Genomic DNA, 22,176 nt, shown 5'->3' on the forward strand with positions numbered 1-22,176 from the left:
CACAATTATAATATTTTTATTATAATTTGATGTAGCCTATATGACAGACTTGTGCTGCACATGTTCTTAACTGTATTTTCCTTTTTTGAAGTGATTCCAATCACATTTCAAGCAATTCAAAACCATCATGGTGAGCACCTGAAGCATCTCAGCTGAAGGAAATAATCCATTAATTATCGGCTTTAATATATCGGCCAAATCTTCTCATCAGGCCGATAACGATAACATTAAAAATGAACATATATCGGCCGCTACCGATATGGTGGCCGATATAACGTGCGTCCCTAGTATTCACAGTTCTTTTTAAAAGACTTAACACAAATATTTCTGAAGGATATCTCAGAAAAGACTTGCCTGCTTAAATCAAGTGGGAGGTGATGTTTGTAAGGTTTACATCCAGCCACAAGCTTCATCCAGTACTCTTGATACTAGTATGACCCGGGCTCTGGGACGCTCTTAAGTGTGTTAAAGGTGAAGTGTTGGTTTTCTAGCACTTTCTTCTTTCTCACCTTATACACAAGACACTCGTAGGTTGATTTTCCACGAAAGGTGTATACTTCAAAACATTGCTCTGTTTGTTTGAGCATCCTAACCAGACCGACACAGCAATATTGGCTCAAACAATAGCGGAAGTTGGAGACGGAATTGTCTAGATGCACAGAATAGACACATTTTGCGTTTTAGGTGCAGCTACTGCACCTGTCAGAAATATCCTTCTGTCTTAAGCACTTACTATAGATGTTTATGAATGAGCTTTTAGTAAAACAAACTAAAATCTAACCAGCATGGAGCTCAGTAGATTGTTGTTTGTGAGGTATTCAAAACCATTGCTTATAATTTGCTTTGTTGATGTCTGAATGGGTTGGTTAGCATAGTTATTCATAATTTAATGTTTTCTATTGTCTTGTCTAGCTTGTTAAATATGTTTCTTTCCTGGGTTTTCACATTAGAGATTGTCTGGAGGCCCCTGTTTTTGTGGCTTTCAAGGTCTCAGGTGAAAAGAGGAACTGACGTCCTATGATTTGGTCTCCTTTGTGGAAATTGCAAAAACCTTGGAGTCTTCGCAGCAACTAGTGCAAACGCTAGTTTTAGGTATACAACACCTAAAAGGTATTAGCACTTCCAGCAATCATAGTGCTAATTATGCACTCAGTAGCATGCAAATGAATAGTGAGCTGTCTAAATGGCCTTATTTTTTTCTTCTTCTAGTTTAATCTTCGCTTCAGTGATGCTTTAAACTAGCTGTCTGCTTGATCTTGAGTGAGAGTGGAATTGAGATGTGCACTGCAGCATAAATGCATTTTTGACAGAGGCGTAAGACCTGACTCATCTGCTCCTTAGCCCACACTCTCCAAGCAGGGAGAGAGAGAATGTAATCCTCAGCCTCAATTTCCACACTACACAAACCTGGATTTAATGCACTGGCGTTGAAGCAAGCAGAAGTTTTCAGCAGTTAGGCCTAGCAGCTGTGCTTTCATCAAGAAGTATTGGTTACCAGTGCAAACAAACTCATTTTTGGTTTCCCTTCCTTATTTCAGAATCTATATATATATATATATATATATATATCACTCGCTGAAGTGATGGTCATCTTGTTGCATGACATTGCCTCCAGCAAAATGTAGTTTTTATTAGTCACAAAGATTATAATGTTCAGATTGTGCTGTGAAATAGTTTCCACTAGAATAGAAACTGCTAGATTTTTAAGCAGCAGTGAAGAATTTAGCTTTTTTGTTGTTTATTGTAGTGAATAAAAAATAAATTGCTGTAGGATTTAGTTTGAAATAATTTTCATCACAAAGAAATGGCAAGTAACAAATTGAATTAAACATGAATTAGACTTAAATAGTTGTTTTTTTTGTAACAGTCCAATAATCTTTATTTAGGCCTACAACTTAAAAAAAAATACATTTATGCATTTAATCCATATCGACTTGCATTGCATTCAAGGTATACATTTGAACATTTATGCCTTCTCTGGGAATCAAGCCAATGACCTCTACTGTTTGAGCTCCAGGAATTCCCATGTATACCTCAAATGCTGTGTAAGTTGCTTTGAATAAAATCAACGGTCAAATGAATTAATGGATATGTCGCAGACATTGAAGTTGTCCAAACAAAGAGCTGTTTGGTTGTGTTTGGTCAAAAGTTGAGTGTTATCCAGTAGCAGAAATGTGCTCTTCAACTCAATGGGTGACAGCAAGAGCGGCTCTATGGCTTTGCTGAGTAATGTGGAGGATGTTGTCATGACAATAGGCTCTGCTGACCAGGCTTCTCTCTGGTCTGGCAGGCAAATCATCCTGTTCAGTCACACATACACATTCATTCTGACGCCCAGACACTAGATGCATAAACACACAATCTATTCGTCCGCATGGCTCATTCACATCCTTTCTTTGTTTCTTAACATATGGTGAGTGTGAGTGAACTGAACGCACACCATATCTTCTTTGAATACCTGCTTTGAATGTAGAGAGTTATTCAAATAGGCAAACCAGAGGACTGCTGTTACACCAGTGCATTTGAATGATTCCTGAGAATGACAGTGTACAATGAACCCAGCATTTGTTTTTGGCCTGTCAGTTTTTGGCATTGGTCCTGGATTAACTTAAGTTTTCACACCCAGGAAATTCTCAGGATCTTCTGTCAAAATCCCTCTCGCTCTACTGCTGTACGGCCAGTACTAATGGATTTGCTGTGCTAATAGCTCATAATCGATGAAATACAAAAGAGTGTAGGCCTAAGCTTTTTTGTAAAAAAAAAAATTTTTAACAACGATTTTAGCCTGGACATGTGTTCAAGAGTGTAGACAGTCAAAAGATATTAAATAGAATAATAAAATATAGATGTTCTACTGCCATTCAAAAGAATTGGGTCAGCAAGATTTGAAGTAAATTAATATTTGTATTCAGAAAGGATACATTAAATTGATTAGAACGTTGCAAAAGATTTCTATTTCAAATAAATGCTGTTCTTTTGAACTTTCTATTCATCAACGAATCCTGAAAAAAATTGTAAAACTGTTTCCAAAACAAATTAAGCAGCAACTGTTTTCAACATTGATAATAAGGAATGTTTCTTGAGAAAAGTTTCCACATCAGCGTATTAGAATGATTTCTACATGATCATGTGACGCTGAAAACTGTAATAAATAGTAATAAATCACATTTTAAAATGTATTCAAACAGAAATCTGTTTGATATACTGATATAATATAAACTGATATAAATTGTAAGTTTATATATTACAAGAAGAATATATATATATATATATATATATATATATATATATATATATATATATATATTCTTCTGTGATCTTTTGGTCTTATTCTGAAAGACTTTATCTCTAAGATACTGTCGCTGACCCACAGGTCTTTTCTTCCTCACTAATCCTGACTCTCATAGAAAATCATTAAGTATCGTATGCTGCTATATAAGAAGGGCTGTGTTCTGTGTTTACTTGAGTTATTAATTTTGTTTCTTTCTCACTTTTTTTCTTCCAGGATTAAGTGGGCAGCCCTTAGATATTGACAAAAGAAAAGAAGCATTTGGACAGAACTTTATACCTCCGAAAAAGCCAAAAACCTTTCTTCAGTTAGTATGGGAAGCATTACAAGACGTAACATTGATTATTTTGGAAGTGGCAGCAATAGTTTCTTTAGGCCTTTCTTTTTATAAACCTCCGGATTCAGACAGTAAAAGTAAGTAACCTATTTCTTTCTTTCTGCTTTATTTATAGCTTATCTCAATTTCAGGCTGTTCTGAGCTGAGTTTTATTGTGTGTGTGTGTGTGTGCAGATTGCGGGAATGCAGCGGCTGGAGTAGAGGATGAAGGAGAATCTGAGGCTGGATGGATAGAAGGAGCAGCGATCCTCCTGTCTGTTGTTTGCGTGGTGCTCGTAACAGCATTTAATGACTGGAGCAAGGAGAAACAATTTCGTGGCTTACAGAGCCGCATAGAACAAGAGCAAAAGTTTACGGTGGTTCGGGGAGGGCAAGTCATTCCTATCCCTGTGGCCGAGATTGTCGTCGGGGACATTGCACAAATTAAATATGGTAAGCTGACATTAATTTGCTGAGATTTTTCATTTCCTTTCTAGAGGGATGTCAAAAGTGTCAGTCTAACATTTCACTAGTGTTGAGTGATTATTACCTTTTCCTGTATAGTCACCTTGAAATAAGTTCAAAAACTGCTGACAGAAATGAACATTATTGTGATGGGATACCTTCTTTGTCAGGTGACCTCCTGCCTGCTGATGGCGTTCTCATCCAGGGCAACGACCTCAAAATAGATGAGAGCTCTTTAACCGGAGAGTCTGACCATGTGAAGAAATCGATGGAGAAAGATCCTATGCTGCTGTCAGGTGGGACATGAAGACACAATCCACAGCGACAGCAACCGATCATTAGTGTTGTTAAAAGTTTTTTTTTTTTAACTTTTGTGCATTTTCTGTGGAGTCCTGTATCGCCTCTACCCAAAGTTCAGTCAAACCAAATAAATGTTCAGATGTTGGCTACGTAGGTCCTGCTCCCTCTCAGCAAGGCTATTGCACATCTTCAGCTAATCCCATTTTATGAAAGCAAGTTGATCCTCTGATAAAATGACATTGCTGTGTGCCTTCCCAGAGGAGATGAAGGGGGATTTGTGAGCCTGAGTGGGCACTCCTCCAGCGGAGCTTGCGTTAGCATGCTGAGTCTAGCCTAGCAGAAACCTCTCCCTGACATTTTTTTTTTTTCATAGTCCCCCTCCTCAAGCCTCAATGATGGTAGAGGAAGCCTGAGATGGGAGACATACAAATGGCCAGTCATTTCCATTTTTTTTAAAGCCCAATAAGTAAACGACTAGTGCTCATAGAGCATAATAAAAAAAAAATCAGAAGACCTGCCTGTAGAGTGCTAAAAACTGTTACCTTCTCAAACACAGTTTGGTTCCAAATGAGACTGAGCCCCAAATTTTCAGGACTTACACCCACATTGTGAATACTAAATACTCTACAATTGGATACTCTAGATAACTAGTTATCTGTCATAAAGCTGAGCTGTGTGACATTTGATGGTTCATCACTTTATTTAGTCTTCCACATATTTGTGTTATGGACCATTACCAGAACACAGAACTAAACAGCATATGACCTTTATTCACCTCATCTTCCTCTGTGCAGGTACTCATGTCATGGAGGGTTCTGGAAAAATGGTTGTCACTGCTGTCGGCGTCAATTCCCAAACTGGAATCATCTTCACGTTATTGGGGGCGGGAGAAGATGATGAGGATGAGGAGGAGGAGAAGAAGAAAAAAGAAAAAGAGAAAAAGAAAGAGAGGAAAAGTAAGTTGTCTGTATTATTTGGTGCCTTTTTAGTCTGTCTCAGAAACTAAAATAGACCAACCCGTGGCCTTTTCATTCTGTAGCTACTGTGGCTGCAGAGAAATGAATTGAATAGGCGTGTGTTCCTGTATTCATGAAAGTGTGCTTTTGTCTATCTTGGAAAAGATATATATATATATTTTTTTTTTTTTTTCATTTATCAGTATTTTTCTGAAGTAAAAATAAAATGTCTGAAGGAGTGACTCCTGGAAAAATGTAACGAGTTCTCGTGCACTCCATTAACTAACTGCCATTTAATGCATTACTGGCAGCCCGTGTTGGGGCTCCAAATGAGTGCCTGCAGATACATGAATATTTCAGTACTTTCAGAGGTTGGGCCCCAAGTTGCTGTTCAGTGACTGCGCACCTCTTTACAATTTTGTGCGTTTGGGGTCTAGCCACTGCAGTGGATTTGCAAGCCTCATGAGGTCGTGGCACACATCTGTTCTTAAATATTCGAGAGCCTTTTCTCATTCTGTTAAATCAAAGAGATGATTTGCATAATTGGAAATATGTTCAAATGTGCGCTGCAGAACCATCGCTTGCATAATGGTGAATAATGAATAAATTAGTGAGTGTTTGTTATGTGGCTTCTCTTTCTCTGTCAATACAGATAAAAAGCAGGATGGCTCTGTGGAGAACAGAAAGAAAGGTGAGTTTACCCTATTGACTTAATGACATAATGAACACCATATTGGCTTAGCAGGCCACTCTCTTACAAACTGCAGCCTGCATTAAAACCATCGCCTTAACCCATTAGTGCTATTGGATCTTCATTAAAGCTTATCCACATTAGTGAGGTGAAAAGAAGTGTGTGTGTAGTGTGGAGAGGTTAGATTGGTTTTAAGAGTGTTTTTGGAGCTGGACAGTTCAAAAGTTTGGGCCAGTACGATTTTGAAATAAATAAATACTTTTATTCAGTAAGAACGCGTGTCAAGAAAGTGACAGTAAAAATATTGTACATTATTCGATTTCAAATAAATGCTGTTCTTTTTAACTTTCCATTCAAAGAATCCTACATAAAATTGTACCACTGTTTTCATAAAAATATTAATCAGCATAGCTGATTTCAACATTCATAAGAAATGTTTCTTGAGCACCAAATCAGCATATTAGAATGATTTCTGAAGGACCATGTGACACTGAAGACCGAAGAGCAATGGCTGATTGATCACAGGAATAAATTACAATTTAAAAATATATTAAAATAATCAACAGTTATTTAAATATATGCAGCCTTGGTGAGATTAAGAGACTTCTTTTTAAAAACATTGAAAACATTTTACCGACCTTTGAATTAGCATTGTGTGCAGCTCTTAGTCCAGATAGGTGCACCTGTCTCGCTTGAAACCTTTTATTATCTAAAATCACCTTCCCAAGCAGGGCAGTGTCCACATTCAGGCCACCCTGTGTTCAGAATCAAACTCTACTCTAAAAGTAGACCATGCTTGTTTATTAAAGCCCCGGCTACAGATCGCCCTGCCAAAAGTGAGCTTTAATCCACCAGACTAGCGTTACAGCTCTGTTAGTAGGGCGCAGCAGCACAGCGCGGTAGAATAGCAGTTCCACATCGCCCCTTACCCCCCGCTGATTCAGATGCAGTCGCATTACCTCACATCACACACCCGTTAAATCCTGCACACAAGCCTACTACGTCATGCTTCATCGGCGTTGGATGTAGATATCCTGCTGTCTGCTTGTCTGTATGATTGCACGCATGCTGAGTTCTTTGTTTGTTTGATGTCACCTCACTGGCAGGCTGTACTTTTAGCACGCAGAGCGATGGCCCTGAGATCAGGCTGAGTGTGTGCATGTCGTCTTTTATAGGCGATAGTGATAAGTGATGGGCTGGACATCTCATGGCAATGAGACTTTTATGTCTCCTAGGTGACTTGGTCACATGGGTTTGCATGTGGCTCTTAAATGTGAGGACGATCTCGAGCTCTTTTTTCGAACTGTAAAAAAAAAAAAAGATCATTCATTTATAATCACTATTATAATTAATCTTCTCAATTATCTTTGTCAAGTGGGGGAACCACAATTTAATTAGAAAAGGCTTCCTGTGGTCTGAGCAGTGAATTCCTGTGCCCACTGCATATTCACGGTTTTCTTTCTTTCTCTTCGTAGCTAAAGCCCAGGATGGTGCCGCGATGGAGATGCAGCCTCTAAACAGTGATGAAGCGGCTGAGGGTGAGGAGAAGAGAAAATCCAACATGTCAAAGAAAGAGAAATCGGTCTTGCAAGGAAAGCTGACCAAATTAGCGGTCCAAATCGGCAAAGCAGGTAAGCATGTTCACTTTGAGGGCATCTATATCTGCTAGTGTCTTCCTAAAAGTTGAGAAAACAACACTCTAGGAGGTAGATGCGTTTTAAATCTACATTCTTTCTCTTCTGGGAAAACTAGCCAAATATATTGATGACTCGTCCAGCATTACACAGATTTTTTGTCCAATCAAATGCTATCTACTATGAAAAAAATCCCACCCCCTAATTCCTTCTTCAACCGACTATCAGTAGTTTCATGGCCGTGACGTAACTAAAGCCTGTTGGCTATTTAAAAATGGATGTCTCAACCAACCTCAATAGGAAATATGTCAACACAGAACAGAAAACTGCATTTGTCAGGTGTGAGGTCTCGAAGCCTAAAAGTCAATCTCTCAGTGGTAATGGTTTTTTCGGTGTGCGCATTGGGCTTTAGAGGTGTTAATGTATGTCTCTCTGTGCAGGTCTGGTGATGTCAGCCATCACAGTAATCATCTTGGTGGTGTTGTTCGTGGTGGACACTTTCTGGGTCCAGGATCTTCCCTGGGAAAAAGAATGCACGCCCGTCTACATCCAGTTCTTTGTTAAGTTCTTTATCATCGGTGTGACTGTGCTGGTGGTGGCTGTCCCAGAGGGTCTTCCGCTGGCTGTAACCATCTCGCTGGCTTACTCTGTCAAAGTATGACCCTGCATCTTTTGTTTAAATGTTCATGGTTTTCATGATGTGGACATCTTAGAGGTGTGACGTTAGCCATTTGTTCTGACAATGTGCAGCATATGCTGATCTAATAATCATGATTTGCCATCTCTTTTCACATATCGCTTCACATTTATTTCCCGCCTCTTGTAGCTGTTACAGTAATATTACTTTGCCGGATTTCTGGCATTTAGTTGGGGATTAGTGGACTTTCCTGTTTAATCTTGCGCTCAATCTGTTTATTGTTTATCTGTCAGTTTATCACCTCCCTGCTACCAACCCTTTTTTTCATTGTTTTACTTTGCTGCTGTATTTCAGAAAATGATGAAAGACAATAATTTGGTGAGGCATCTTGATGCCTGTGAAACCATGGGCAATGCCACAGCCATCTGTTCAGATAAGACCGGGACTCTGACTATGAACCGGATGAAAGTTGTTCAGGTCAATATCGCTGACAAGTACTACAAGAAAGTCCCTGAGCCTGATCTCATTCCTGCCAGCATCATGGAGCTGCTCACAGTGGGCATCAGTGTCAACTGCGCTTACACCACCAAAATCATGGTGAGTTATTTTCATTAAATTCATTTAAAAAAAAAAAGAAAAAAGAAAATTTGATTGAGAATTTTTAACTATATATTATCAGTCAATTAGTGACTTGATTTCATCTGAAAATGACAAAAATAAAAAGACATAAACAAATAGCAAAATGGCTAAAACTAAGATTAAAATGAAAAACTGAAAATATACAAATAAAAGTTAATTAAAAATATTATTTCATAATATAATACTATATAAATAGGCAGGAAAAAAGTACTATGGAAGTCAATGGCTATCGTCAACTGTCTGGTTACCAACGTTCTTCAAAATACCTTCTTTTGTGTTCAACAGAAGAAAGAAACTCATACAGGGTTGGAACAACTTGAGGGAGAATAAATGATGAAAGAATGTTCATTTTTGGGTGAACTATCCCTTTAAATAACAGTATATCATAATGCTGTGTCTTTTACTGATATCAATCTGGGCAGTTTAGAACCGGTGGCTGAATTAAAACGCTTTTGCAAGATGTTTTAAAGCATATCTCATATTATAGTTTTTACGATTTTGAACTAGATTATGTTTTCTTCCAGCCCCCTGAGAAGGAGGGAGGCCTGAACCGTCAGGTGGGCAACAAAACTGAATGTGCCTTGCTGGGCTTTGCCATGGACTTGAAAAAAGACTATCAAGCAATCCGCAACGAAATCCCTGAAGAGAAGCTTTACAAAGTCTACACCTTCAACTCCGTCAGGAAATCCATGAGCACCGTGCTGAAGAATGCTGACGGAAGCTTCCGGATGTTCAGCAAAGGAGCCTCTGAGATTCTGCTGAAAAAGTATGTCATGCTTGGTTTGGTCATTGTTAATGGCTTGGCACCATAGGATGCATTTCAAAGGATGAATAAAACATTGTAGTATTCTATCGCTTTTCTTAAAGAGTGTGTGAGAGGTGTGTCAGCAATCTTGATTGGCAGATCAAATGCTTCACCTCCCCCTCCAAAGCCCCTAAGCTGTGTTACTGATAGATTTCCCTGGAGAAATTACTCTGATGGCTCGGTTGCTATGTGCTGCTGGGCATCTGCAATATCTTACCTGCTCTCTCCTCACCCAGGTGTTTTAAAGTCATGACAGCGGCGGGTGAGGCAAAGGTTTTCCGGCCCAGAGACCGAGATGACATGGTGAAGAAAGTGATCGAGCCTATGGCCTCTGAGGGCCTGAGGACCATCTGCCTGGCTTACAGGGACTTCCCTGTTTCTGAAGGAGAACCAGACTGGGAAAACGAGAACGATATCCTCAGCAGGCTCACCTGTTTGTGTGTCGTTGGTATTGAAGACCCAGTCAGACCAGAGGTACAAGCAGTAGCCATTTGTAACAAGTTTTCCTCAGCACATTACTTGCATTTTACAGTTATATCCTTGTGTAGATGTTAGAAAGCCACCCAAGTATTTGCATTTTGCTTAAAGGCTTGTCCTGACAGCGAGCGAGTTGGCACCAGCATGTGAATGCGCAAAAAAGAGACGGAGCACAATATAATAGGAGTGCAATAATTCTGACTAAAATATTAAATTTTCTAAAATATTTCTTGTTTACGTTAAATACATTAAATATAAGGCTCAAATTTGACATGTAACATGAGTAATAAAAAAATTCTTTCATATATTGTTGTTATTTAGTGATTAATTTCTACTTTCAAATGGTAAGCAATCAGTTTAACACCACATAATGTTAAATTGCACATGGCATACTTGGATACATTCAATGATATTTGTTTTCATTGCCTTCAAATTGTACATTGTTTGGAGGACAACATTGGGCAGGATGTGGATGGAATAACAATTTTGTAAATAATAATGGAAATGATACAGTGTTTCCCACAGGATTTTGTAAGTTAAATTCATCAATCTGGTGCACTTTGAAAGTTCCAAATTAAGAGCTCCAACCCATATTCAGTGTGCAAATTTAACAAAGAAAAAATAAATTGTGAATTGACTTGTACATGAGCTTTAAAGAGGGGACTCAACACTTTTTTTTTTAAGTTTTCTTATAAAGTGTCTACATTACATTCACACTGATGTTTTAGGAAGCCAAACAATTAGAATATAATCATAATAATTTTATATTTTTATTATTCTTATCCCTTATGACAGTAATAGTCATATATTGTAAAACAAATGCACTGTAAAATAAATGAAAAAGAATACTTCATAATATTATATTTCTTTACGTTACAATAGGTAAATTACTTTTGTTCTAATTTCTACACTTGCAAGAGAAAAACCCTTGAGCTTTTGAAAATGTGCAACTTCGACTTATTTAGTCACAGCCTTTTGCTATTTAATTCGAGGATAACGCAATATTGCAATAAGACATTTTATGTGAAGTTTAAATATATTTTCGGCTCATTATGAAACTGTGGCGGGACAGATGGGAAACTGAAATAAATATTTTTTCCCCTAATTTATTAAAGAAAGAAATAATCAGTTATCAAAATAATAATTTGTTGCAGCCCTAGTAAAATTCAACCGTAGAAATACCTAACTATTTTCATTTGGAGAAAGAGTCTCTTGCATTAATAACTTCTCGGTCATGCTCACTTGTTCTTTCCTGCTCAGGTCCCTGATGCCATTAGAAAGTGCCAGCGTGCTGGAATCACAGTGCGCATGGTCACCGGGGACAACCTTAACACTGCCCGCGCTATAGCATCTAAATGTGGCATCCTGCAGGCAGGAGATGACTTCCTCTGCTTGGACGGCAAAGAGTTCAACCGCCGGATCCGTAATGAAAAGGGAGAGGTGAAAGGCACAGTCTATTAATGGCAGGACTTTTCACACAAACACAGAAGCTCACAAGCTCATAATATGGTTCCTTCTTTTTTTTCCCCCAGATCGAACAAGAGCGGATTGACAAAATATGGCCTAAACTCCGGGTGCTGGCGAGATCTTCACCGACAGACAAGCATACACTAGTCAAAGGTGCTCAGAGACTCGCTCCTACAGTATGAGCGATTCAAAAAGTGTCTCTGGAATTGCTGTGTGTCTTGACACATGTCTTTTCCTTCAGGTATAATTGACAGCACTGTTTTGGAGAAGAGGCAGGTTGTGGCGGTAACAGGAGACGGCACCAATGATGGCCCTGCCTTAAAAAAGGCCGATGTTGGGTTTGCCATGGTATGTGGCTACAGAAAAAAAGAAAAGGAATTCTATAAGGATTCTGTGCATTTGATTTTGATTTGAATGCCTTTTATATTGTGTGCTTGTTATTTTCAGGGCATTGCTGGCACAGACGTGGCTAAAGAAGCCTCCGATATCATCCTCACCGACGACAACTTCAGCAGCATTGTCAAGGCAGTCATGTGGGGGCGGAATGTGTACGACAGCATTTCAAAATTCCTCCAGTTCCAGCTCACCGTCAATGTGGTGGCTGTGATCGTGGCCTTTACTGGAGCTTGCATCACACAGGTACCATTAAAAAGAAAACTCTCTTCTACCATGAAGCACAATAATGCTGCAGCTGACCTTGCTGTTAAGATAAATAGTTCAGTTCTGCGTCTTAACAGATGAGCCATGGTGGGTGTGATGGAAGCAGCTGATTGCTACCCATCCTGTGTGAAGTGATTGGAAATTGTTAGGCTGAGGCATGAAGACTTGCAGGCTGTCAGCATGGGATCTGGCACTGCTGTCCACAGACAAAGCACCAGTCCGAAATGAGCCAGCTCTCCTCTGTTAAATGGAATGATAGTCGAGCTGATTGCAGTTGAGGTCCTGTATTATTGCATAATGAACGGGAGGATTACATTCGTGCTTTTGCATCGCTGTCAGTAGCCAAGGCTGGACGTGGGCTCAGGCCTCAGGTGTTCTGCTTGTTTCGTATGTAATTGTCCCTGGATATTGTTCATGAGCTGGCCCACTCACTATTTGTGCTCGCAGACTCCGCCACAATTTCAGCACCTCTAATTCATGGAGTTCTGCGCTTTATGTGTTAAATATTTCGTCTAATCGGATCATTTTTCAGCTCGGTATTCACGTTTAAATACGTTATGCAGAATTCCACTGAAAAACTGTGCACAAAATGCAAAAAGTCAGTACTCATGCAAATGCAGAACTGAGAGGGTGTTTGTGAACGTTATGAAGGTGGCAGCAGTGAATGAGGTCAGAACGGTCACCTCCTGTTCTCTCTCTCTCTCTCTCTCTCTCCCAGGACTCTCCGTTGAAAGCTGTACAGATGTTATGGGTAAATCTGATTATGGACACATTTGCCTCTTTGGCCTTGGCCACTGAACCACCCACCGAATCTCTTCTGCTGAGGAAGCCTTACGGCCGTAATAAACCCCTCATCTCCAGGACAATGATGAAGAACATATTGGGTCATGGGGTCTACCAGCTCACCATCATCTTCACTTTGCTCTTTGCTGGTAAGAACTTGCACATGTTCAGGCAACAGAATGATTAAACTAGGGGTGCTCCAATCAGGATTTTTGGGGCCGATCGCCGATTACTGGAAGCTGTATCACCCGATACCGATACATTTTTGTCATTGGTTGTTGCGTTAAATCTTACCCAGATACAATAGTGCTATTTTCTGATTGGCTATTGTGTAGCTCGACGAACAACACCAGAGGAAACGAAACGCGCTTGATTCATGCCGGTTCCACAGTGAGAGCGGCTCGGCCAGAGTTTTGGCCGCTGCGGCATATTAAATATATTACAAATAGTTTTTCAGCGTGAGAAATACAATGTGTGGCGGGAGACCGTGACAAAAGAGTGACCGAAATGAGTGACTGTCACGCTCAATGCTTGACACTTGAGAGCCCTGTTGTAGAATTGCCAGACCGGTGAAGCCATTTTTACCAGGGCGTAAAAAAATTGTCTCGCGAGTTTTGCGTCATCTGATCGGCTTTTCTGGACCGGCCTTTTTAGAGACCGCCGATCACACATCCCAAAGCAATTATCGGCCGATTATGATCAGCGACCGATCAATCGGAGCACCCTTAGATCAAACCAACCGAGTCAAGCACATTATAATAGCATAAAGCAAACCTCCATGAAAAGGGAGGAGCCTGCAGGTTGTGATGAGTTAAAATAATATGAATGATTATTAATAACCAACAGTTGTTAGTTTTAATTGTTTTATAAGCCATTTGACTGCACCCTGTTATTCTGTTATGATGCTACAAAGAGCCTTATTTCTAACACTGCAATGTTTTTACTTTCTGCTCAACTTTCAGGCGAGAAGATATTCAACATTGACAGTGGGCGTAATGCCCCTCTTCACTCTCCCCCTTCTGAGCACTACACCATCGTCTTCAACACATTTGTGTTGATGCAGCTGTTTAATGAAATCAATGCACGAAAGATCCATGGGGAACGAAATGTCTTTGAAGGCATTTTCAACAATTTGATCTTCTGTAGCATCGTCTTTGGGACTTTTGTTATTCAGGTATGCAGCGAGTCCACATGAAGGCCTATAATCAGAGCACATTGACTACTTAAACATAAATAGATATTTCTGAATATGAACTCAATGAACTCAATAAGCGATTGCCGCTTTCCCCCTCAGATTGTGATCGTGCAGTTTGGAGGAAAGCCATTCAGCTGTGTGGGGCTCAATGTTGAACAGTGGCTATGGTGTGTCTTCTTGGGCTTTGGATGTCTACTCTGGGGACAGGTGAGCATCATCTGACTATTCCTCCTTGTATTATATAAATCAGCTTCTTGTAGCCTAGCCAGCCTGTAACTTGCACCAATACAAACTCCTCAATAGTAACAGAGCAGTGCCCCCTAATGGCAGTGAGCTAAATTGCATGACAGAGCATTTCGTTTTTTTTCCTGGCCCACTTGATATCTATTTACGCTCTTTCATTCAGATCATTTCCTCGATCCCCACGAGTCGGCTGAAGTTCCTGAAGACTGCTGGTCACGGCACGCAGAAAGAGGAAATCCCAGATGAGGAGCTGGAGGAGCTGGATGACATGGAGGAGATCGATCATGCTGAGCGAGAGCTCCGCAGGGGGCAGATTCTTTGGTTCAGAGGCCTCAACCGCATTCAGACTCAGGTAACCTCTCGAAAACAGCACAACTCCGCAGTCAGGAGCCCTAATGCCCGCCTTGCTTAATCGATTTCGATTATTATTTCCCCTTTTCTGATTATGATTTGAGTTAATACACCCTCCAATCGATCCACCACTTATGGTGACCTTACACTGGTGGAAGGGGGTTTATTAATGCAGTTTATCAATGCTAAAGGCAAATGTCAGGTCAGGTTCTTTTAATTCAGTGCCTTTTTTTTTTTCTTCTCTTCTCTCAGCTACTCTCTGTCTCTGTCTTCTTTATATGGGTGCCCTTCTTCCTCTATGCCTTCTCTTTTCTCACTTCTTCCTCTGACTCTTTCTTTCTCTCTCCTGTGCGTTCTCTGGGCCTATCACACTCTCTGATTCCTTCCAGATGGATGTAGTGAGTGCGTTCCAGAGCGGAATTTCCTTTCAGGCGGCCGTCAGGCGCCAGCCCTCCAGCACCAGCCAACAGCACGATGTAACCAATGTTTCTAGCCCTACACATGTAGCCTTATCTCCTGCTACTGCCTTCAACACCGCTTCTGCCACTGTCGGGTGTGAGTGCGTGTTTATTAGTGCATGACAATTAACATTTCCTCCTCTCGCCTAACGGTCTTCATTCTTCTCCTAATGTCTCCTTCTCTCTTGTTCGAAACGATTTGTATCTCGAAACATCTTCCACATCGCTTCTCAATGTTAACGGCTGTGTATCTTAAGTGTTAAGGTTGAGGTATCAGTGTCTGTGTTTGATGGCTTTGGCTGGGTTTCACCGATGAAGAGTAGTTGTCTAATACCGTCTGGTGTGTCTGCAGCCCTGCGCGTGCTCTCCAGGCTCATAGTCTTCCGCGTGTAAATGTTTTGAGTATACGCCCATGGTCACACTGATAACCCAGCCAATCGCACCAAATTGGTCTTGTGAATGGGTTTGTGGGACATTTTTAAGGCATTGTTCTGGTAAGTGTTTCAGGTTTCTGTAGGATCGTCTTTTAACAGATAAGCTGGAAGTTGTGCTGTAGTTTAGCCACAAATGAACTTCCTTCCCCCTCTTTCTGTAATCCTGCTGTTCGTCACCTTTCCTGTGGTGTCAGTTTTTGCTCGTTCACTCATTCTTGGCGTTACTGTCCGTACTCGACGCGGTTTCTTCTTTCTCACACTTTCACATACTCCACTCTGTGCCAGTTTTATCATTCTCTTTCTCTCTGTCTGTCTGTCTGTCTTTTTTTATTTTTTTTATGTAACTTTGTTATTTTACAGGGATGACCTGCGACTGGAAGAGAAGCTGGCGAAATCATGTGGTTTCTGTTTGTCTTTCAGCACAATTCTAACCACATCAATATTTCCATCTTTCATCAGGTCCTGGCTGTCCACAAACCCTTTTTCTCTGTTCAGGGCACTTTGTATTTTGTTTGAAACTGTCTCTTTGTTTTTAGTCTTGAAATGGGCTAATAAAATGGATATCGGACTTTGGGAAACTGAGTTTGAAACGCTACGACACTGACTGCCGCATATTCCTTCTTAGATTCTGTGAAATGTGTCATGGGCTATACTCAAAGGTTTACCTCTGTTGAAACACAAGGTAGCGCTGCTCTGCATGGGTCACATCTCTAGACCGTTTGTGAATTTACTTGTGCAGGTTAGCTTAAACATGCTTGGCTGCTTTAAAGTTTTGCGTCTCTAATTCACAACATAATAAGTGACCTATCCCTCCCCACCAATACAAGCATGCCCAAAAATATTAACCTCATGTGTTGAGCTGTGTCCTCTGGGGTTACCGTGTCCTCTCTCTTCTCCTGTCTCCTGTTTTCTTTCTCTCTCTATTTCTCATTTGCATTTTGAATAATTGGCTATATGTGATTTACAACTGAGAAGTTCTTTCCAGTTTGGTACATCTGTGACTTCTCAATCCTGAGAAAAGAGGATTTTCTGTCCCTTGGTCAGAGGATAAGCTCACCGTAACACAAGCATCAGGTTTTCAAGAGTTGGTTTTCTCTCTCTCTCTCTCTATTGCACGACATCTGACCGCTCACACACTCTCTCTCAGATGGTTTTGGTGCGCTAACCTCACTGCTCTCCACTCATCAATTAAAACCAGTCAATTTGGCCTTTGGTTTAACCTTTACTTGAAAAAAAGAAAGAAAAAGAAGTGATGTTTGACTTTGTATGCCTGTTGTACGTGTGTGCGAACGAGCGGCAGATCTCTGCGAGCGGCAAGGCTGACTTTACGTCCCGTTCTCCCACAGATCCGAGTGGTGAATGCATTCCGCAGCTCGCTGTCGCCCTATGAGGGCCTGGAGAAGCCAGAGTCTCGCAGCTCCATCCACAACTTCATGACCCATCCGGAGTTCCGGATAGAGGACTCGGAACCCCACATCCCCCTCATCGATGACACGGATGCAGAGGACGACGCCCCCACTAAGAGAAACGCCACACCCACTCCTCCTCCCCCACCCTCGCCCAATCAGAACAATAACGCCGTAGACAGCGGCATCCACCTCTTCCTGGATCCCAGCAAGTCAGCCACTCCCTCAACTCCCGGGAGCCCCATGCACAGCCTAGAGACGTCCCTTTGATCAGCTCTGCCCCTCGGTACGACGCACAACACCTGCTCGTCTCCCCAGAGACTAAAACCTGGAGAACTCATTGGATGAGAGGGGCGGAGCCAAGGATCTCTCGGGAGCTTAGCTCTTAGCTTTCGCTTCTCTTTATCTGGATGGTGTTGTACATTTGTTCTTTTTGCCCTTTGCTTATTCAAACACTGATTTCTGCATCATTTGGCTGTTAATATTTTGAATTATTTATGTTTTTTGGAAGACACAGGTCTGTTTACAAAGTTTGTAGATACTTTTTTTTTCTTCTGTTTGTTGGTGGAAGAGCTTCCTGATGCAGAGAAATGGGGACAAATGAAATAAGAGAAATATTTCAGATACTGCTGTATTTTCAGGAAAAAAGGGTGTTTCTATGGAAACCGAATTATTTTTGCCTGCAAGTTTTATTTGTTATATATTTGTAGATACATAGAACCTTCTAGCCAAATAGAAAACACTAAGGCTTGTATAGCAGAGAAGGTATTGAGGTCCATGTGATTTTTTTTTCTTTTTTTTTTTCTCATTGGACTGGTGATGGGAGGCAGCCGTAGTCGAGGATCTCTGTCCTTTCATCTCCTCTCATACTTACTATTTCACCCCTTAAAGTGGTTAGTTTTTTTTTGTTTGTTTTTTAAGTTCCAAGATTCCATGTCTCATTCTCATTTGGAAGTTGAATTGTGTGAAATGGCTGGAGTCTTCGCGCTTTTAACGGTGTGATTTTGAAGTGGAGGCCACACCATGTCAGCCTTTAAAGAATGAATGCATCTGTGATTTAACTTATTTGAAATGGTCCACAGTCAGTTCAACAATGACATTTAAGTCCCTGCCAATGTATCATAAGTTTGTTTACTCAGGCTGAAAAAATAAAACTATAGACAATTGAATCGAAAAGGATGCAATGATTTAAAAAGTAAAGAATTTTAACTTAAGATTGTCTTTTAGGTAGTAAATTGTTGTCTCGGTCAAAAGGAAAAATAAAGGAAGGAAAAAGAGTGAATTGTTTTCAAATTTTGTTTCTTTTTTTTCCTGGTTTCTTCGAAAGAAAATATTTCCTCAAGTGTTTTGGTTTGTTGGTCATATGAAAATGACAAAGTTTGTACTTTTTCTTTTTTTTCATATTCCATAAAGATTGCTGTCAGTTAAAAAAATATTGCTGCAATTGTTTGTAGAATATATTTAAGACCTGAAGTACTGGAAACAAAGGAATCAACGTGAAGAATTTTCAAAAAAACATGCGTATAACACTGGTATCACAGCACAGGGTACTTTATTTCAGATTCCCAAGGAACGTTTTGATACAGACCATATAAATAAATTGTATTTTTATGCAGAAATGAGAACATCTCAACCTGCTGAACCAGACCTACAGGGATTTTACATAAATTATATTCATGGGGGGTGGGACACTCTTTAAACAAGGGTCGTGATTGGTTCTCCAAGTAATATAATACTCAGGGTGGCTAATAGCATGAAACTTATGGTCAAAATACATGTTTTGTGTTTTTTGTAATGTTTAGGAGTAGACTTAATTTTTTTGGCAGCGGGTTCCAATTCAGACTGTTTCTTCTCTCCATTAGTTGGTTCATTTAAGGGATAATAAAGGAGAAGAAAGATAGAAAAACAGGAGAAAGGGATTCAGATTTGTTCAGTCATTGCAACTGCACTTTTTTTTTTTAATAAGATATTTTGGGTTTTTTTTTCATGTTTATTAGATAAATTAAAAAAAATGCTTGAGTTTGCTATTTAGAATAGATATATTAAAACAATCCATTACTTTTTTTTTTCCTATAGCGTCTTCCTATAATGGGAATGAATGTTTATCCATCAGTTTTAAGGATCTGTTTTTTTTTTTTTTTTAAATAACGTTTGGAAATAAAAGAACATGTCTGTTTATCTTGCGCAATGTAAATGGATATCGTGATTCAACTTACATTTTAAACTTGTCGAGTATCGTGTATGGTTTTTAAGAATAAAAATTGATATTTAGCGTAACCTGAGGGCCATGTTTTCCTTCATGTTGAGCACACATTAGATTAAATAAGCATAATGCAAGATTTTTCTCATACAAGACTAAAAATGCATACTAAAAGCAGTCCATACGGCTATTAGAATTCTTCAGAAGCCTTACGATAAGCTTTGTGTGATGAACAATTAACTGACTCGATTGAACGACTCGAGCATGATCCGGTTGTCCAGTTCAACTTACTGACTCGATGGGTGCCTCTCAAAAGTAAGGATCCACATATCGGCAATTATAATTATATAACCATCTATATTTAGTTGTAATGATGCTATTCATATTTAAGTTTTGTGGCTTGTAAGACAGTAAGTTATTACCTACAGTTAAGACAACAACAACAGAGTGAAAAAATTTACTGTTGACTGACATTATGGCCTGGTTTCACAGAAAAGGCTTAGATTAAGCTAGGATTAGGCCTTAGTTTACTAGGCCTTGAGACAAAATAATGACGCTGACATTATAAGATATGACATTTTCATATCTGACATTTTCAGCTCAAACATGCATTTTAGTCCAGGGACCCGTACCATGATGGTAGTTGAACAAACTCCGGGTTATAGGATTAGTTTTGAGTTGACAAAACCAAACCAATCCAACCAGGCTTTGTTGGTACCATGATGCTAATCATCAACTTTCTCTGTCAACTAAGGCTTTGATCCTGAGTTTCAGTGTGACATCAGTAGCGAACAGCCAATCAAATGCTGTGAAAGAGTGAAACTGCGATTCATTTCTCACGAGCGAAGTCCATTATACACACTTGTGTTTGTCATTAAACTTAACCTGAATATAAAACTGACCCAGATCAGTAGAAACCATGTATTAAACAATTGTTCATGGGTTCACCAGATGGTCACAAACCCCCTAGTGGCGAACCATCAAAATGTCCAAATGTTTCGAAACAGTATGATGTGAAGAAACCTCGTTTCCTGAAATCACATGACATGTCCAGTTTGATGCTAGCTTTGAAAAGCTGATTCAAAACAAAAGAAAAGAAATGCATAAAAGACCCTAAAACACACTAATACATAAACACATATTGTATGGCTCGGTGGATAAACATCTCTTTCCCACATGCAAGCTTGAGTTCAAATCCCACAATTGCCAAGAGTTTTTCATCATTTAAAACAGATCTCTCAATAAAACACCCCAAATGCCAGCACTCAGTGTGAGACCCATGATGGTGCAGTGGCTAAACACATCAGTTGTGGGCGAGGCTGTGTTAAAGGCTTGGGTTCAAATCCCACTATCGCTTATATTAAATTGCATTAGATCCAACAAACCTTCCTAATATTCAACAAAACACCCCTAATGCCAGCACTCAGTGTGAAAGCCATGATGGTACAGCGGCTAAACACACGTCAGTTGAGAAAGAGGCTGCGATAAAGCCTTGGGTTCAAATCCCACTTGGGCAGCTTGGCTTTCACTGGTTTATTGTAAAATCCCAGCTCACATACAGGTGAATAGTGAAATATAAGTTCCTTCACATGTCCAGACAAGAGATCTGTGGCTCACAGGTAAGAGCGCTGCCTCACGGTTTCAGAGGTTGCTGGTTCAACTCCAGCCAGATCTCTGCGATATGAATGAATGCTGTGGTGTGAGTGAGAAGGTGTGGGGGATCATGGGGTCCCCCCCTGAGCTCCCGCACGATGTCCAGCAGCGGTTATGCTTTTAACTGAATTTTTTTTAAAAAAGGCTATAAAAAAAATGTCATTCACCGTCCCTTCCCCACCTACTTCGGTTACCATCATTTGCTTTTCAAAGGAGTGACCCTTTAAAAAGAAAATGATGGTCACCACTACACATTTACACGCCAACAACACACACTGACATGTTAGAAGCATTAGCCTACCTGTGTCTGAGCAGATGTCCATCAAACTGTGAATGTCTGTCCACACGTCACTGGGTGTAACGGTCCAAACACATCTCTTATTCTGTGGGGCAAACACATAATCAGCAAAGACCTCGCTCTATATTGTATATATAAACGTTACATGTATAACTGCACAAACAATCTTAATTTACACATTTATTTATGCCCCCCAAAAAAATCAACACCTTTTCAGTGTATGCCATTTAAACAGCTTTTATTAAATTATGAATACTAAAATAAATTATATAGACAGAGCTTTACATTTGTGGCACTGGAGGAGTGTAATGACTACTTGGAATGGCTGTGAGTCTTTCATCTTACCGGTTTGTCTGTCTGAAAAACCAAAGCCCAGGAAGTCGAGGGGCAACGACTCTGTTAAAGCGTTGACTCAGAGAATCCCAGATCTACAAAACAAAAGATAAAGATTCAAAAGACTTCATGACCAAATGCTGTGGAATGAAAACCTGAACTGTGTAAATTAGCAAGAACATCAGAGCTTCACAGAACACCAACTAACTCTATTATTAAACATGAATCCAGCAGACTATTAACTACACAGTGACACCACCACAACACCAGCTATACTGCTAATTGTTCTACTTTATAAGCCTTATAGGAATCACCTCCTTAGATTCACATGATAAAGATCATGCAACAGCAGGGTTAAAGTTAGACTTTTAAACAGAGAATGAGTGTCTGTCTGACACAGAAAGAGCAGCATCATCAAAATAATCCAGCAAACACATTAAACCCGTGCTCTGACACATAGGAGAATGATGCATCAACACAAACTTA

General features: G+C 40.0%; 1 protein-coding gene across 4 annotated transcripts in view; it reads left to right on the forward strand.

Annotated features, from left to right (window-relative positions):
• Window positions 1–19,483, forward strand: part of atp2b1a (ATPase plasma membrane Ca2+ transporting 1a) — a 32,248-nt gene extending 12,765 nt beyond the window's left edge. For 2 of the 4 annotated variants that reach the window (XM_056235788.1, XM_056235787.1), the window contains exons 3-22: window positions 3,506–3,703; window positions 3,801–4,058; window positions 4,241–4,366; window positions 5,165–5,326; window positions 5,979–6,017; window positions 7,493–7,648; window positions 8,092–8,306; window positions 8,643–8,885; window positions 9,452–9,693; window positions 9,969–10,206; window positions 11,470–11,649; window positions 11,742–11,829; window positions 11,918–12,024; window positions 12,124–12,315; window positions 13,055–13,268; window positions 14,082–14,293; window positions 14,414–14,521; window positions 14,721–14,909; window positions 15,298–15,384; window positions 17,147–19,483. In XM_056235788.1, coding sequence (XP_056091763.1) covers window positions 3,506–3,703; window positions 3,801–4,058; window positions 4,241–4,366; window positions 5,165–5,326; window positions 5,979–6,017; window positions 7,493–7,648; window positions 8,092–8,306; window positions 8,643–8,885; window positions 9,452–9,693; window positions 9,969–10,206; window positions 11,470–11,649; window positions 11,742–11,829; window positions 11,918–12,024; window positions 12,124–12,315; window positions 13,055–13,268; window positions 14,082–14,293; window positions 14,414–14,521; window positions 14,721–14,909; window positions 15,298–15,384; window positions 17,147–17,476 — 3,584 coding nt within the window. In that variant the 3' untranslated portion in view covers window positions 17,477–19,483. Of the gene's footprint in view, window positions 1–3,505; window positions 3,704–3,800; window positions 4,059–4,240; window positions 4,367–5,164; window positions 5,327–5,978; window positions 6,018–7,492; window positions 7,649–8,091; window positions 8,307–8,642; window positions 8,886–9,451; window positions 9,694–9,968; window positions 10,207–11,469; window positions 11,650–11,741; window positions 11,830–11,917; window positions 12,025–12,123; window positions 12,316–13,054; window positions 13,269–14,081; window positions 14,294–14,413; window positions 14,522–14,720; window positions 14,910–15,297; window positions 15,462–17,146 lie in introns of all 4 variants that reach the window. The other 2 variants (XM_056235790.1, XM_056235789.1) reach the window with 2 other exon arrangements.
• The last annotated feature ends 2,693 nt before the right edge of the window (window positions 19,484–22,176 follow it).

Source organism: Rhinichthys klamathensis, unplaced genomic scaffold, assembly GCF_029890125.1.
Source record: "Rhinichthys klamathensis goyatoka isolate OS25496 unplaced genomic scaffold, OSU_Roscu_1.1 h1tg000430l_1, whole genome shotgun sequence".
NCBI lineage: Eukaryota > Metazoa > Chordata > Actinopteri > Cypriniformes > Leuciscidae > Rhinichthys > Rhinichthys klamathensis.